At 37.1% G+C, this 13,900-nt stretch overlaps 1 protein-coding gene and 1 long non-coding RNA gene across 5 annotated transcripts in view; one reads left to right on the top strand and one right to left on the bottom strand.

The window, feature by feature from the left end:
• The window catches only part of LOC143744413 (uncharacterized), a 396,113-nt gene that overhangs the window by 347,302 nt on the left and 34,911 nt on the right, over positions 1-13,900 (top strand). The gene's annotated exons all lie outside the window — the stretch shown is intronic.
• The window catches only part of LOC143744403 (solute carrier family 4 member 11-like), a 45,503-nt gene that overhangs the window by 463 nt on the left and 31,140 nt on the right, over positions 1-13,900 (bottom strand). For all 3 annotated transcript variants that reach the window (XM_077235876.1, XM_077235875.1, XM_077235877.1), the window contains exons 15-18: positions 9,962-10,127; positions 9,583-9,756; positions 9,244-9,439; positions 3,880-4,049 (exon numbers count right to left, since the gene is read on the bottom strand). In XM_077235876.1, coding sequence (XP_077091991.1) covers positions 3,880-4,049; positions 9,244-9,439; positions 9,583-9,756; positions 9,962-10,127 — 706 coding nt within the window. The remainder of the gene's footprint in view (positions 1-3,879; positions 4,050-9,243; positions 9,440-9,582; positions 9,757-9,961; positions 10,128-13,900) is intronic.

Genomic DNA, 13,900 nt, shown 5'->3' with positions numbered 1-13,900 from the left:
TTATAGTGATGATCACTTAAACCTCTGGGTAACCCTTTACAATAACAGAACATGAACAATCATGTACTAATACCTGGATTAATAGTTACTTAAAAATTAACTCATGATTAGTAAAGAAATTAACTTGAAGAACCAATTAAGAGCTATTATTAACTACGACAGGAGTCATAAGGATTAGTACATGTTTGATAGTTAATGCATTCATTAACATTTAGGGGCAAACTAAATCAATCAGGCTCCGTAAGAATAAATAAGTACTACTCTGAATTTGAATTAAACATGAGATTCTGCCATCTGCATCTTTGTGACAAATAATTGGAATGACAAATGATTATTTAGCCATTAAAGGGATAGTTCACCCAAAAATGAAAATTCTGTCAGTATTTACTCACCCTCATGTTGTTCCAACCCTGTAAGACCTTCGTTCATCTTCGGAACATGAATTAAGATATTTTTGATGAAATCTGAGAGCTGGATCACTCCTCCATAGGCTTCTTCAGGGATTGAACTTGCAGGCCCCGAAAAGTTATTAAAGACATCGTTAAAATAGTCCAAGTGACTACAGTGGCTCAATCTCAAATTTATCAAGCGGCTAGAATACTTTTTGTGGGCAAAAAAAAAAAAAAAATAACAACTTTATTTCAACTATTTAATTTCCTTCTCTATGGGCCTCTAGTCAGTAAACATAGTGTGATTGCGTAGTGCTACGTCACACGTAGGCTCACTATTGGCCGACGCTGGTCATGTGGGTGATGCGTGTGACGTATATCAATAGAAGAACTGCGCTATTACACCAGTGAACTGACTCGAGGCCCACAGAGAAGGAAGTGAATAGTTGAAATAAAGTCGTTTTTTCTTCTTTTTTTTTTTGCACAAAAAGTATTCTCGTCGTTTGATAAACTTAAGATTGAGCCACTGTAGTCACTTGGACTATTTTAACGATGTCTTTAATAACTTTTCGGGGCTGGCAAGTTCAATCCCTGAAGAAGCCTATGGAGGAGTGATCCAGCTCTCAGATTTCATCAAAAATATCTTAATTCATGTTCCAAAGATGAACGAAGGTCTTACGGGAATTGGAACAACATGAGGGTGAGTAAATACTGACAGAATTGTAATTTTTGGGTGAACTTTCCCTTTAATTACACAGATCCGTCTAATCAAACGTGGAAATAGACTAATAAGTACCATTAATAAATTTAATTTGATCTCAACCGTTTTCTGATTTTTATAGTTCATCTATGTTTAGTCATAACTTTTCTTCCCAAAACTAAGTATGTAGTGTTTGTTTCTGGTGGGACACTCATTAGTGGCGCATTTTATGTGCTCTTTTGGCATTAGATGTGTTTCTACGGTAATGCTAGCATCTTAATTTAGTTAATGTTGCATGCTTTGGTAAACCAAATAAATAATTAAAGTCATGTGTGCATGTATGTTGTATTGTGATTTTTCAGGAGGTTATACAGTAATTAAATACATTTTTTTGCCATTTTAATGTATATGCTTCAATTAGCATTAGCTTATGGATGTGGCCTATTATACATGTCTTGTCAGAATTCTAGATGTCCCAGTCAGTCCTGCCTTGTCCCCAGTCACTGTTCCAAATGATCCAGAGAGCACCGTTCCCAGTCCAGTTACCGTAAGCACCGATCCCACGTCTGCACCGAGCACCGATCTCACCGATCGGCCAGCAGCCGAGAGCGCAGCACCCACGCCAGCCGCCGAGAGCGCAGCACCCAAGCCTGCAAACATCAACGCCTCTCCAGAGTCTGAGGTGATGAATGTCGCTTCTTCTTGGGGTAGCCTTGGCTCCGATACAGCCTCAAAGAACTCTGTTCCCGTTCCCGCTTCCTTTCCGCCTGTCAATCCCCTTGTCTCCGTTCCGTTGCCTGCCGCTGCAGTCCCCGCTGTCCCCGGACTTCCGTTTGTTTCCCCTGTCTCCCCTGTCATGACTAAGCCCCGGACTGTTTCCCCCAAGACCTCTCATCGTGTGTCCAAGTCTTCCCGAATTCCTCGTCCTCAGCCCTCGTCCCAGAGATCCAAGACCCCCAGCCCACCTATCCACCCTGGACTATCCTCCATGAACTCTGTGTATCCGCCGCCTCCCCTTCCTTGTTTATTATTTCTGATGTTTCACCCTAACCCTGTCATAGTGTATTCTTGTATGCCCTTGTTGTTATTTGTCATGTTTTGTTGGTTCATGTCTATGTCTCAGTCAGTTTGATGTCCTGTGTTTGTCTCCTTGAGGAGCGTCTGGAAGCCGCTCCTTAAGGTGGGGGTTCTGTCATGGTTCTGCCATGTCCTTGATTTTTTTCCTAATCTTGTGGCAGGATCATGACAGACCCATGTTTTGTGTACAAGCACATGGCCTTTTGTTTGGGCCATGTGGTTGTGTTGTCTCGTTATGTAACTCCGCCCCCTTGTTAACCTCTCTTGTCATTATTGTCTAGTCAGTTTCACCTGTCTTCGTCATTAGTGTTCCCTATTTAATCCCCTTGTGTTTGCTGTCTTGTGCCGGTTCATTGTTTGATGTTGTTTCATACTTTGTAATCACCCTTGTGAGTATCCTGTAAGAGTTTTGTCTAAGAGCTGTTTAGTCTTGTATTTGCTGTGAGTTTATTGTCTAGTTTACTGTTCAGTCTTAGTCTAGTGTTGTTAGTCTTTATTTTCCCTACCAGTGTTGTTTGCCCCCTCGTGGGTTTTGTTTTCTCTTTTCTGTTCGTAATAAACTTTGTGTCACTGCATCCTGTCTGCGCTTGGGTTCATCTGCTATCCACATAACAAAAAATAAAAGAACTACAAATCTTTTGTATATTAATTATTATTTTTTTTTTTTTACCAGAGGTGTAAAGGAATAAGGACGGCACTCTTAGTATATATGTTTATTCATATTTTAGTTCATGATTTGTAAGTGCATCATTGTGTCAATACTTTACTTGAGGGGGCACATCATAATTAACTCATTATTAACTAACCAGACACTAACATTAACTAATGGATTGTTTATTCATTATTCTGTCATGACTTTACTTCAGGGGGCAGATCATAATTAATACACTAATTCAGCTCATGACTTATGATACACTTACCATCAAATACACATGAACTAGTACTACTAGTATTCAGTCCAGTTAAGTGACGTTGTGTGCCTTTTCAAAAAATCAGAGAACGGAGGTACATTATCATCATCACCATAGTCTGTGTCTGGATGGAGAGTGAACTGTAAACCAGCAAACGGTCCCCTGACCTTAGTTCATGTTTCCAGTTTGGTTATTTTTTGGTAACCAATTCCTTGGGAACTGTTGTAAGTCACATTAGGTTTAGTTTGATGGGAAATAAAATATCACAAAACAAATTAAGATAAAGACTTTTCAGATAAAGTATAAGTGGATTTAGTATTTTCTCCGTTTGATAAGGAGGATCAGTGAAAATAATGACAAACTAATCCTGTGCCATTCAGTAATGTTTATGATGAAGCTGCTGATCTCAATAGTTTAAATTATGACAATAATGATTTGTTTAAATGTATTTAAAAAAAAAAAAAAAAAAAAAATATATATATATATATATATATATATATATATATATATATATATATATATATATATATATAATTCCTTCTTATTGACCCTGATTGGTTTAGTTTAACCCTAGATATTATTTAATGCATAAACTATCAGCTAAGGCTGCTGTTATTCACGCATGAATCCTTAAGACAACTGTTTTAGTTAATAATAGCTCTTTATTGGTTCATTAGTTGATATCTACACTAATCATGAGTTCATGATGAAGTAACTATTAATTCAGATATTAGTACATGCTTATTCTTGTACTGTTATCGTATAGTGTTCCCAACCTCCTAATATAAAGGCTATGACATACCTTATTGGAATGAGCATGATCATGAGTAAAGGAAAGATCATCTTCATGTAGGGCAGAGGGTACATCCCAAACACACACAGGATGATCAGCTGAACAATCTGCAGGCCTGTGAAATAATGCACCTTCCTCTGCGGCACTCTGCGGATGTAGTGAGTGGGTGGATACGACGTCTTGGGAACAGAGATTGAGATTAATATGAGAATGATCAGAGACAAATTTGTATTATTTCATATTAGTCAACCTAAAATATAATCCTATTTACTTTCTTAAAAGAATAGTTCTCCCTAAAAAGAAAATTTGCTGTTAATTTACTCAGGCCATCCAAGATGTAGGTATTTTTTTCTCTTCAGTAGAACATAAAAAAAATGTTTAAGCTAAAACCATGGTCCTTGGTGTATCATTTAATGCAAATCAAGGGCTACCATCACTTTGACAGAAAAAAAAAACAAAACAAAAAAACACATACAGGCAAAACAAAATTAATAGCCCTATTTTTCTTAGAATTTTACATTTTACAAAAAAGCAAAAGAAAACAAAATACATTTAGAAAATGTATACAACTCAATGAATGATAATATCAACAGAAACAATAATAACAATAACAACAATAACAATAATATCAAAAGGGAAATATAGAATACAATAAAAAATAAAATAAAAAGGATGATTTAAAAACTAAGAACAACCAGGGCGTATGGAGTTTCAGTAATGGAGCACAAACCAAAACTTAGTAGAGGGCAGAGCAGAAAGCATACAATGCCCTGCATTACAGATGATTCAGAAATGGTTGCCATATACTGTAAAATGTATCAAGGTTACCCATAATTCCATACCACACTCTCCCCATGTGGAGTATTCCAGTGAGGTAATCAACCAGGTCTTGAACTGAGAAACAGTATCTGCACTGTAAAATCGAATTAGTTAGACTTAAAAAAAAAAAACATGCGAACCGATTGCCTTAAAAAAACAAGTAAAGCTAAATAGAAATAGTATGTGGTATTAGTAGTTCACTTACACAAGAGTTTTAGCAACTAAAAAAGACCTGTAGAGAGTACTTGATAATTTACTTTAAATAAAATATAATTGTTATCATTGTTGTGCAGACTGAATGTTGAAGTCTATGTGACTCAAGTATGATCAATTGCGAGATTGTCACAAATATAGAGGTATAAAGATAAACCCAATTAAAAGTTTCACAAGGTGTTTAGGACATAAGTGTTAGCAACAAGATTATAAAATATCATTAATAGACATGAAATATTGTTATGCTATAGATCATTCATTCATTCATACATACACAAAAATACATATATAATAATAATAATAATAATAATAATAATAATAATAATAATAATAATAATAATAATAATAATAATAAATATATATAGAACATTTTAGGAAAATCAACATCAATTGATGAAGTCAGCTTATGTGATGTTCTCTCAAATTTTTAAGTTGTATTGACAATTCAACATTCAAGATGACTTTGGGAAATGAGTGAATGCAAATAGAGAAAAATGCAGATCTGCAGAAGTGGAGGAAATGAGTGAAAAGTCAATTAAGATTTTCCCCGCCTCAAAAACCGCACTCAAACTAATCAATGAATCTTAACTTGGGTTTTCTGAGTAAACAAAGCATAGTATGTGAATAGTACAGATTACTAGATTTTTACAATTAAGTTAAGACATTAAGAAAAGTTAACTACACAGTGTTAGTTAGAATCACTTTTAGATTTTACAGTGTGATTTCCACAGTCTTAGAATGGTGCTCTTAGCAACAGAATATCCAAATAATGCGATCTTCAATCCATTATTGACTTGCATTATAAGAATCACCAAGTACCACCGTTTCAGCTAAACATCTTCTTTACTGTTCTACTAAAGTAAAAAAGACATCTACATCTTGGATGGCCTGAAGGGTGAGTAAATTAACAGCCCATTTTCATTTTTGGGTGAACTATCCTTTTAATACACATTCAATGACCTAACTAGATAAAATAGCAAAAAAGGTATTTGTCTTTCCATGCTGAAAGCAAAACTGCTGCACATCGTGACAGAAGATATCAGATGTTACAAGGAGTAGAATTTCAAACCAATGAGATTTCACTGTGGCCAGTGTCTGATGCTTGATGCGTCTTGTTAGGACACAAACCTAGATTTGCCCCGTTTCGTTCCAAAATACATTACTGTTGGTAATGACATTTCATATTGACTTTAAACCTGTAAATCTTCAACATGGTAGATTGGCCAGCATGGGACTCAAAAACAACCTTCACAGCCACAATTAGTCCCTCACTACACTAGCTGTATACTTTTTTATATTGATTTTCACAGTGGTTGTACATTCCAAAGGTAGCACTATTAAATTATGCAAAATATAATGCAAAGTATCATTGATAAAACTGAGTGATCTGGACGAGACTAGGATTGAGATCAGTAAAGGAACCTGTATTGTTTTAAATTAAGTTACTGGGGCATGTTGAAACGCTTGTATTACTGTATGTGTATTTTATAAACTTAATTAACTTGACCTGTACTGGATGGTGCTCTTAATATTCAGTAACACTCATCCCCCAGCATATTTGGCTTTTTGTAGTTTATGTTCAATTTAAATTGCCATCAATGGAGAAAGATGCATTTTCTCTCCATTATGTGTGTAGTTTTGGCCTACAGGGTGGTGATAATCAGCCAAACCTTGTTTCAAAGGGGTTTGCCCATTCATATTTTATTCTAATGAAGTCTCTTATGCTCATCAAGGCTGCATTAAAAACTGTTTCTAATTGACAATATATTTTAAAATGTAATTTAATGCTGTGATATCAGGGCTGAATTTTCAGCATCATTACTCCAGTCTTCAGTCTCACATGCAATGGCGCCACCAGGGGGTGGCCAGGGGTGGCCGTGGCCACCCCTGGCCGACTCCTGGCCACCCCACTGGCCACCCCAATGGCCAGTATAAATTTTAGTAGCATCGGTTATGCATTTCATAAATAAGTCAAAAATATTCTTTAGTAAAAGAAGACGGGGTATTATGTGTCGTGACGTGCTCTTTAAGTGCCAAATCGTTACAGTATACTGTTACAGCAGCTTTTTGATGTGTCTTTGCCGCGTTTTGACAAGCAGGGATGCAAACAGCGCGCTTTTCGGCGCCCCCCGCTTTTTTCACGTCAGTTTGGGTGACAAAGTCATCTGAAGTCATTCCATAGCTTAATGTGAGGGACAGAAGTCTATTTACATTATTAAAGTATACGGAAACTCGTTTTCCCTCCTCTGCGGCTGTCAGTCATTCTCCATTCATATTCAAACAGCGCGCGCGCCTCTTGGATGCACGGTAAAACTCTCTCAATATGATATATTCACATTATAATGCATGATCTGTAGATAAAAGGCTGTAGATTTGCATAAAATTACTTTATTTTGTTGGAGTTTGTTGCTGTTTTTAAACGGCACACGGTAGTGAGCAGTGTTGTGCCTGAACGCGTTCATTGAACGATAGTTCATGAACTCGTTCATATTTTGGGTGAACGTGAACTGCACATACTGTATTACTGCCTGATGAACGTTACTGTGAACTCGTTCATTCTGGTGTCTGTGAACAGCGCGGGCACAGTTTAACTTCATTCATTAGGGTGCCAGATTTCTATAGAGCCTTCCAGCGAAACCCCGGCTAAAACACACCGTAAACAGGCCTTAATATGTAGCGGAAAAAACACCCAATCTGGCAACACCAGCCGCCAGTGTCGCAAGGCCGCATGCGTCATCAACACAAAATGCAGCAAGGAGGATCGTTTGATCATTTAAACGGGTTTTATGACAAGGTCGGTGAGGATGGGAAAAATCTTACATTTCTGTTCAAACTTTGCCCACCGATAAAATAATTGCTATCTCTAATTCATGGGTTGTTGCAATCATTTTGAAAAATAATAGCTCGCAGCAACATATGGAAAAAAAGAACTATGAATGAACTAGTTAAAAATTTTTTGAACTAAAAAAAAAAAGTATGAACTGAACTGAACTAGTTTGTTTTAAAATTTGTGAACTGAACTTTAACTAGTTCATGTAGAAATTGAACTTTCCCAACACTGGTAGTGAGTCGTTTAAAACCCTTAAGCTGTATCAATATTTATTGATACAGCGCAGCGCTGCACACGGTGACTCCATGTTGCTTTGAGCACATCATTCTTCACCCGCGAATCCCGCGATGCGCATACACGCTGTGTGCGTGCTGTTTTTCATGTTATCATGGGTTTGCGCACTGAAATATTATTAAAAGCCAATATATTTTGTTATACCTAGCCTGCTCAATACATTTAAAATAAGCATAATTTAATTGTATATTATTTCTTTGTAGTGTAGGGTATATGCACTTCTGAATTCTTGACATTAATATATAAATATAAAATTGTGAAATGTATGATTGCCTGATTGAATTTTATAAGAGAACTAATAGTAATTTGTTTCTATTAACATATTTAGATTTTATAAAATTACTGTGCACATTTTTTTCAAGAATTACTTTTTGCTGCTGATTTATACACTCATTAAGTTTATTAAACATTCATAATACATTTATGTAATATTTAAAGGTGTTAACTGTAATCTTACACTGCAAAATAATAACTTAAAAAGGATTAGATTCATCACAATTATGTAAGTATCTTGAAATATGCCGCGGGGCGAGGGCCCTTATATATATATATATCATATCTGTATAATATATATCATTATATATAATATAATATATATTAGTAGGGCCCTACCAATATCATTAGTAACATTAAATATAACACAATAAACCAAAGTATATCAGTAGCAGTTTCCTTAAGTTTTTCTGATAGTTTTCTACAGGACGGTTTGCTACAACAGTAGAATAAAATTCTGAAATTATGGTTTATAGTTTTGGTGTGCCACCCCAAGATTTTAAGTGGCCCCATCTGGCCACCCCTATGAAACATTTCTGGAGGCGCCACTGCTCACATGATCCTTCTGAAATCATTCTAATGATGGTTTGCTGCTCAAGAAACATTTCTTATTATTATCTGAACACAGCTTTGCTGTTTAATATTTTTGGGATTCTTTAATGAATACAACAGATTCAAAAGAACAGCATTTATTTGAAATGGAAATCTTTTGTGACACTATAAATGTCTTTACTGTCACTTTTGCTCAATTTTATCCCTGACAGTAAAGAAATTTTTTTCTGACAGTAAAGACTTTTTTTCTGTGATTCTGTGTACAATATAAAAGAGAAAGAAAATCGTACTGCCCCAAAACCTTTGAAGAAGTTGAAGTAGTAATTTTAATCAGAACAAGATACACTAATAAATGACAGATGATTACTGGTTCACTAGTCTAAGTCTCTCACTTGTTCTTTAAGCAGAAGGGCCATTCGGTCACACATCTGGTTTCCATCAAAGGACGTAAGAGCGATGTACAGGAAGAGTCCGTAAAGAACAGGTTTCGGTATCCACTGCAAAGGCACTGGCAGCAAAAACACTGACAAGCCAATCAGGATGTTGGCAGCCAGCGACGTAAGTCGTGTCTCCTTCACACTGACTATCCTGCAGGTACACATAAAGACATGTTTTACAAGTCTTGTTAATCACACTTGATGTGTTACTTGCTAACTCGTATGCATCATGCATTTTTAAACATACTGCTAGTATTGTGTTCTTTAAGTGTATATGTAGGTGTTTGCCATCACGTTTCATAGAGGTGGCCCCCCTCCATTCGCTGTTCCACCCGCGCCAGCTGACGCACATGCAGCGTGGAGTGTGGGAAAGCCGCGTGCATCCATGGTAACCCCAGCACCGATAACACGATGTTGATAAACCCAGAGAGCACCAGGTCCCAGTGGTACGCCGTTCCCTTTAGCAGTCTGAAACGCATGCACACACACCGAAACAGATCATATGCTGTCTCTCAGCGCCCCACGACTGTTTACACTGAACTGACACTGTGAATTATGGCTCACTGATCGTGGGAAAAACGTAAGCCAATGGAATGCTAGCAAACTGAGAAGGTATGGCACTGCAGGATGAAAACAAACTTTCAATGTTTATTTGTTAAACAGATACTGATACCTGTTTTCTGGGGCATTGGTGAGGGACACCACGATATTCTGGTCAATGAAGATGAGCAAGGCAAGGAGAAAGCCAAGACCACATGCGCTTAATATGTTCATCCCTGTCAGCTGATTAAAAGGTGCCACTTTGAATACAGTTCCATTCTGGTAGTTGAATACTGGAACTGTGGAACAGCATATTGAAATAATTAAATGGATTGTTCACTAAACAAATAATTATTCTGCCATTATTTAATCACTCTTTGCAAAAGCTCAAAAAAAAAAACATTTGAACCTGTCACCACAAAATGCGTTATGAAAGGTATGATGTCAATGGTAACTGATCATGATATCCTGCTGTGACATGTTTTGAGGTGTCAGGTTTGAATAAAATACTGTATAATACCATAAATAATAAGACTTGTATAATATATGATGCTAATATAACTTGCATTTCCCTGAATGGGAGAATGTCCAATATGGCGGCTCCAGTAATACAAGTCCCACCTTTTAAATTAAAGAGCCAATCGGCAATTGGAAACCTGAGACTGGCACTTATGACTGCACACACGCATTGGAACACACGCACACACACCTACCTGAAATACAGCCATTTTAGCTTTAGCTTTGGCTATTTGACAAACCGTTATACGACAGTTTGTGTGTTGTATATTTGTTGCTGATCTAAAATACGTTATTTAAATGCGAGTATGGCCAACCCTGCTCAAAAAGGAATGTAAATATTTTATTATTAATATTTTATTTAATTATTATTATGTTGTATGATGTAAATTATACGTGCAATATTTTAGAATAAAAAAGATATATGCTTAAAGCCTTAAGGGTAGCTCAGTGGCGCATAACCCTAACCTGTATGAGATCGTACAAATTCATACTTATGGTATTAGCCACCAATTTGCCAAATTCGCAGAACCTGATTTAAGTATGTTCAGTATGTTCCTGGATCAACATCTTTGTTAATCCTGGAACAACATTCTTATCAACCAATCAGATTTGAAGGAAAAATATAGCGGCAACCTATAGCCGCTGAGAGGCTAAGCAGCAGGAAAAATCTGTGACGCGTTTTCTAGCATTGAATATCCGATAACGTTTTATTGGCATGATAACCATGATAATGACAGACTATACATGTAGAAACAATTGATGATGAAGATACGTATAAAGTAAACGGTCAACAGAAAGTGAGCACTCCCCGCTACTCACCCCCTCTCTACACAATACCCCAAACAGGAAACACTACCAGGTATATACCCACCGATACCCATGTGACTGAACCACCTGGAAACATACACGCAAAATACAAAATAAAAGACATACATTTTCTACACTTACATTCCAGCCCCTGATTATTACACAAAAAACCTGTAATAATCACAGACACAATCAAAATATGAACAATATTAACATACATTACATAATTAATTGTTATACATGATTTTCTTGTTTGTTTGTTTTTTAAAAAACTTTAGGAAATGTGAAAAAATTTATATGTACGAAAAAGTCCAGAGCACTCAAGTGTTCATCATTGTAACGGAGTAAAGTTAATGTAAAAGTCAAGTCTAAGTCAGTAAAGTCAATAATTCAATCAAGTCCAAGTCAAAAAGTCAAGTCAAAAAAGTCAGTTGAGAGCTCTCAAATGTCAGTCATAGTTAATCTTTAAATTCCTCAGCTTCAAGAAGACGAATGTAATTGTAATTGGCCTGGTCAAGCAGGTACCCATAGTCTTGATATTAACTTGCCGTGTGAATCCTTTTTTGTCTATTATCGCATGAATAATTTTACCCATGATCCAGGAACTTCTTGGTGCGTTTTCATCCATTATCAGTACAACATCTCCCAACTGATAGTTCCGTGTCTTTACCATCCACTTTTGGCGTTCTTGTAGAAAAGGTAGTTATTCACTAATCCATCTTTTCCAAAATTGGTTGGCTAAATACTGAATTTGATGCCATCTTCGACACGCATACAAATCTTCCTTCTCAAATAATCCAGGTGGTAATGTAAACTTTGTTTTTAGAAGGAGAAGATGATTAGGTGTCAAAGCTTCCATGTCATCAGGATCCAAAGATGATCTAGTTATGGGTCGGTTATTAAGTATCTACTTCACACAAAAAAGTATGAAGACCTTCTTCATTCAAACTTTGCCCTCGAAGAATGGAGTTCAGTATTTTCTTTGTTGATCTGATGAGCCTTTCCCAGATCCCTCCGTGGTGTGAACCGGCAGGAGGATTGAAAGTCCATTTAATCTTCTTTTGTAGAAGAACGTCGTTTATCTGACTGTGGTTCCAATTTTGTATCGGCTTTTTTAATTCACGATCAGCCCGACAAAGTTCGTTCCATTATCTGAACGTATTTCAGCCACTTGTCCTCGTCGAGCGATAAAACCTCTGAGTGCGTGAATGAATGAGTCTGTGTCCAGTGATGCAAGCATCTCAATGTGAACGGCTCTAATGTTCAAGCAGGTGAAAATGACCCCATAACGCTTTAGAGTGGTTCTCCCTCTCTTTACTTCGAATGGACCGAAACAATCCAGTCCAACATGAGTAAAGGGTGGTTTGTCTGGTGAGACTCGATCGTGAGGTAAATCAGCCATCTGTTGATGACCTGCAATTGCATTAAACCTGTTACACACTACACATTTTGACAGAAATGTTCTTATGGCTACGCTAGCTCCAGGGATCCAATATCGCTGTCGAAGAGTCGCCGACATGAAATTCTGTCCACTATATCCCACTTCTTCATGAATTTGTCGTTAGGATAAGGTTAGAAATGTGCAAATCTTTTGCGAATATAATTGGGTGTTTAGAGTGTTCAGGAATCAATGCGTTATCAAGACGTCCACCAACCTTGATGATATCACACTGAAGTATTGGATTAAGACTATTTAGTTCCTCCGGGAATCTCTTTCTTTGAGAAAGTCGGATGATTTCCATTTCAGCCCTTTCCAATTCTTCCAACAAAAGTAAGTCCTTACGCTCTGTAGGTTCAAACTTCTCCATCTCCTGATTAATAATCATCTCTTGTTGATATGGATCTATATCAGAGCAGACAAGAACAGTCTGCAGTTGTTTCCTTTCATTGCTACGGTCCATTAAGATTTGTCTCAAACGAAGGATCCATGCTACGGCTTTCTTTAGTCGAATCCAAGAGGAGAAGTAATCAAAGAGATATGATATGGAGTCAGAATTTTAATTGACTTCTATCATGTTTACCAAAGCACTCCTTTTAATCTCAGGGTCGCGAGGCAATATTACATCCCTATAGGTGAGGTCCATTGGCCACTCCTTTTGTGATCGAACGAGAAATGCGGGACCAGAAATCCACGTCTCATTCTTCAGAAGTGAATCCGCCTTCACTCCTCTAGATGCCAGATCTGCTGGATTGTTTGACGAATTCACGTACCTCCATTGTTCTACATCGGAAACCTTCAGGATTTCCAACACTCTATTAGCCACAAAGCACTTAAATCTTGAGGTGCTCTTTCGAAGGTATTTGAGTTCTGAAGTACTGTCAGTCCAAAAAACTGAGTTCTGAAAGGGCATCTTGAGTTCTTTCATCCAGATTCTGTCAATACGGCTTGCAAGAGTGGAAGCTGTAAGTTCCAGGCGAGGGATAGTAATGGATCTTAATGGTGTAACTCTTGCCTTGCTTACTAAGAGAGTAGAATATGCCTGTTGATGGTCATTATGGAGCAGCAAATAGGATACCACACCATATCCTTGCTCGCTAGCATCGTAAAAATGATGCATTTGAGTAGAAATTACATCTCCAAACCCACCAGGCTTCAAACATCTTCTGACCTCAAAACTCTCCAAGTGATGCAGATCATCCAGCCAGTTCATCCAACGTTGAACATACACTGATGGAATATCATTGTCCCATCCAAATTCCCTCCCTACATAGATCTTGCAGTATCCTCTTGGCAGACAGAATCACA

Source organism: Siphateles boraxobius, unplaced genomic scaffold (genome assembly GCF_051911475.1).
Source record: "Siphateles boraxobius isolate OS27281-9 unplaced genomic scaffold, OSU_SipBor_1 2, whole genome shotgun sequence".
In the NCBI taxonomy this organism is placed as follows: domain Eukaryota; kingdom Metazoa; phylum Chordata; class Actinopteri; order Cypriniformes; family Leuciscidae; genus Siphateles; species Siphateles boraxobius.
This window is presented reverse-complemented; position numbering and strand designations above follow the sequence as displayed.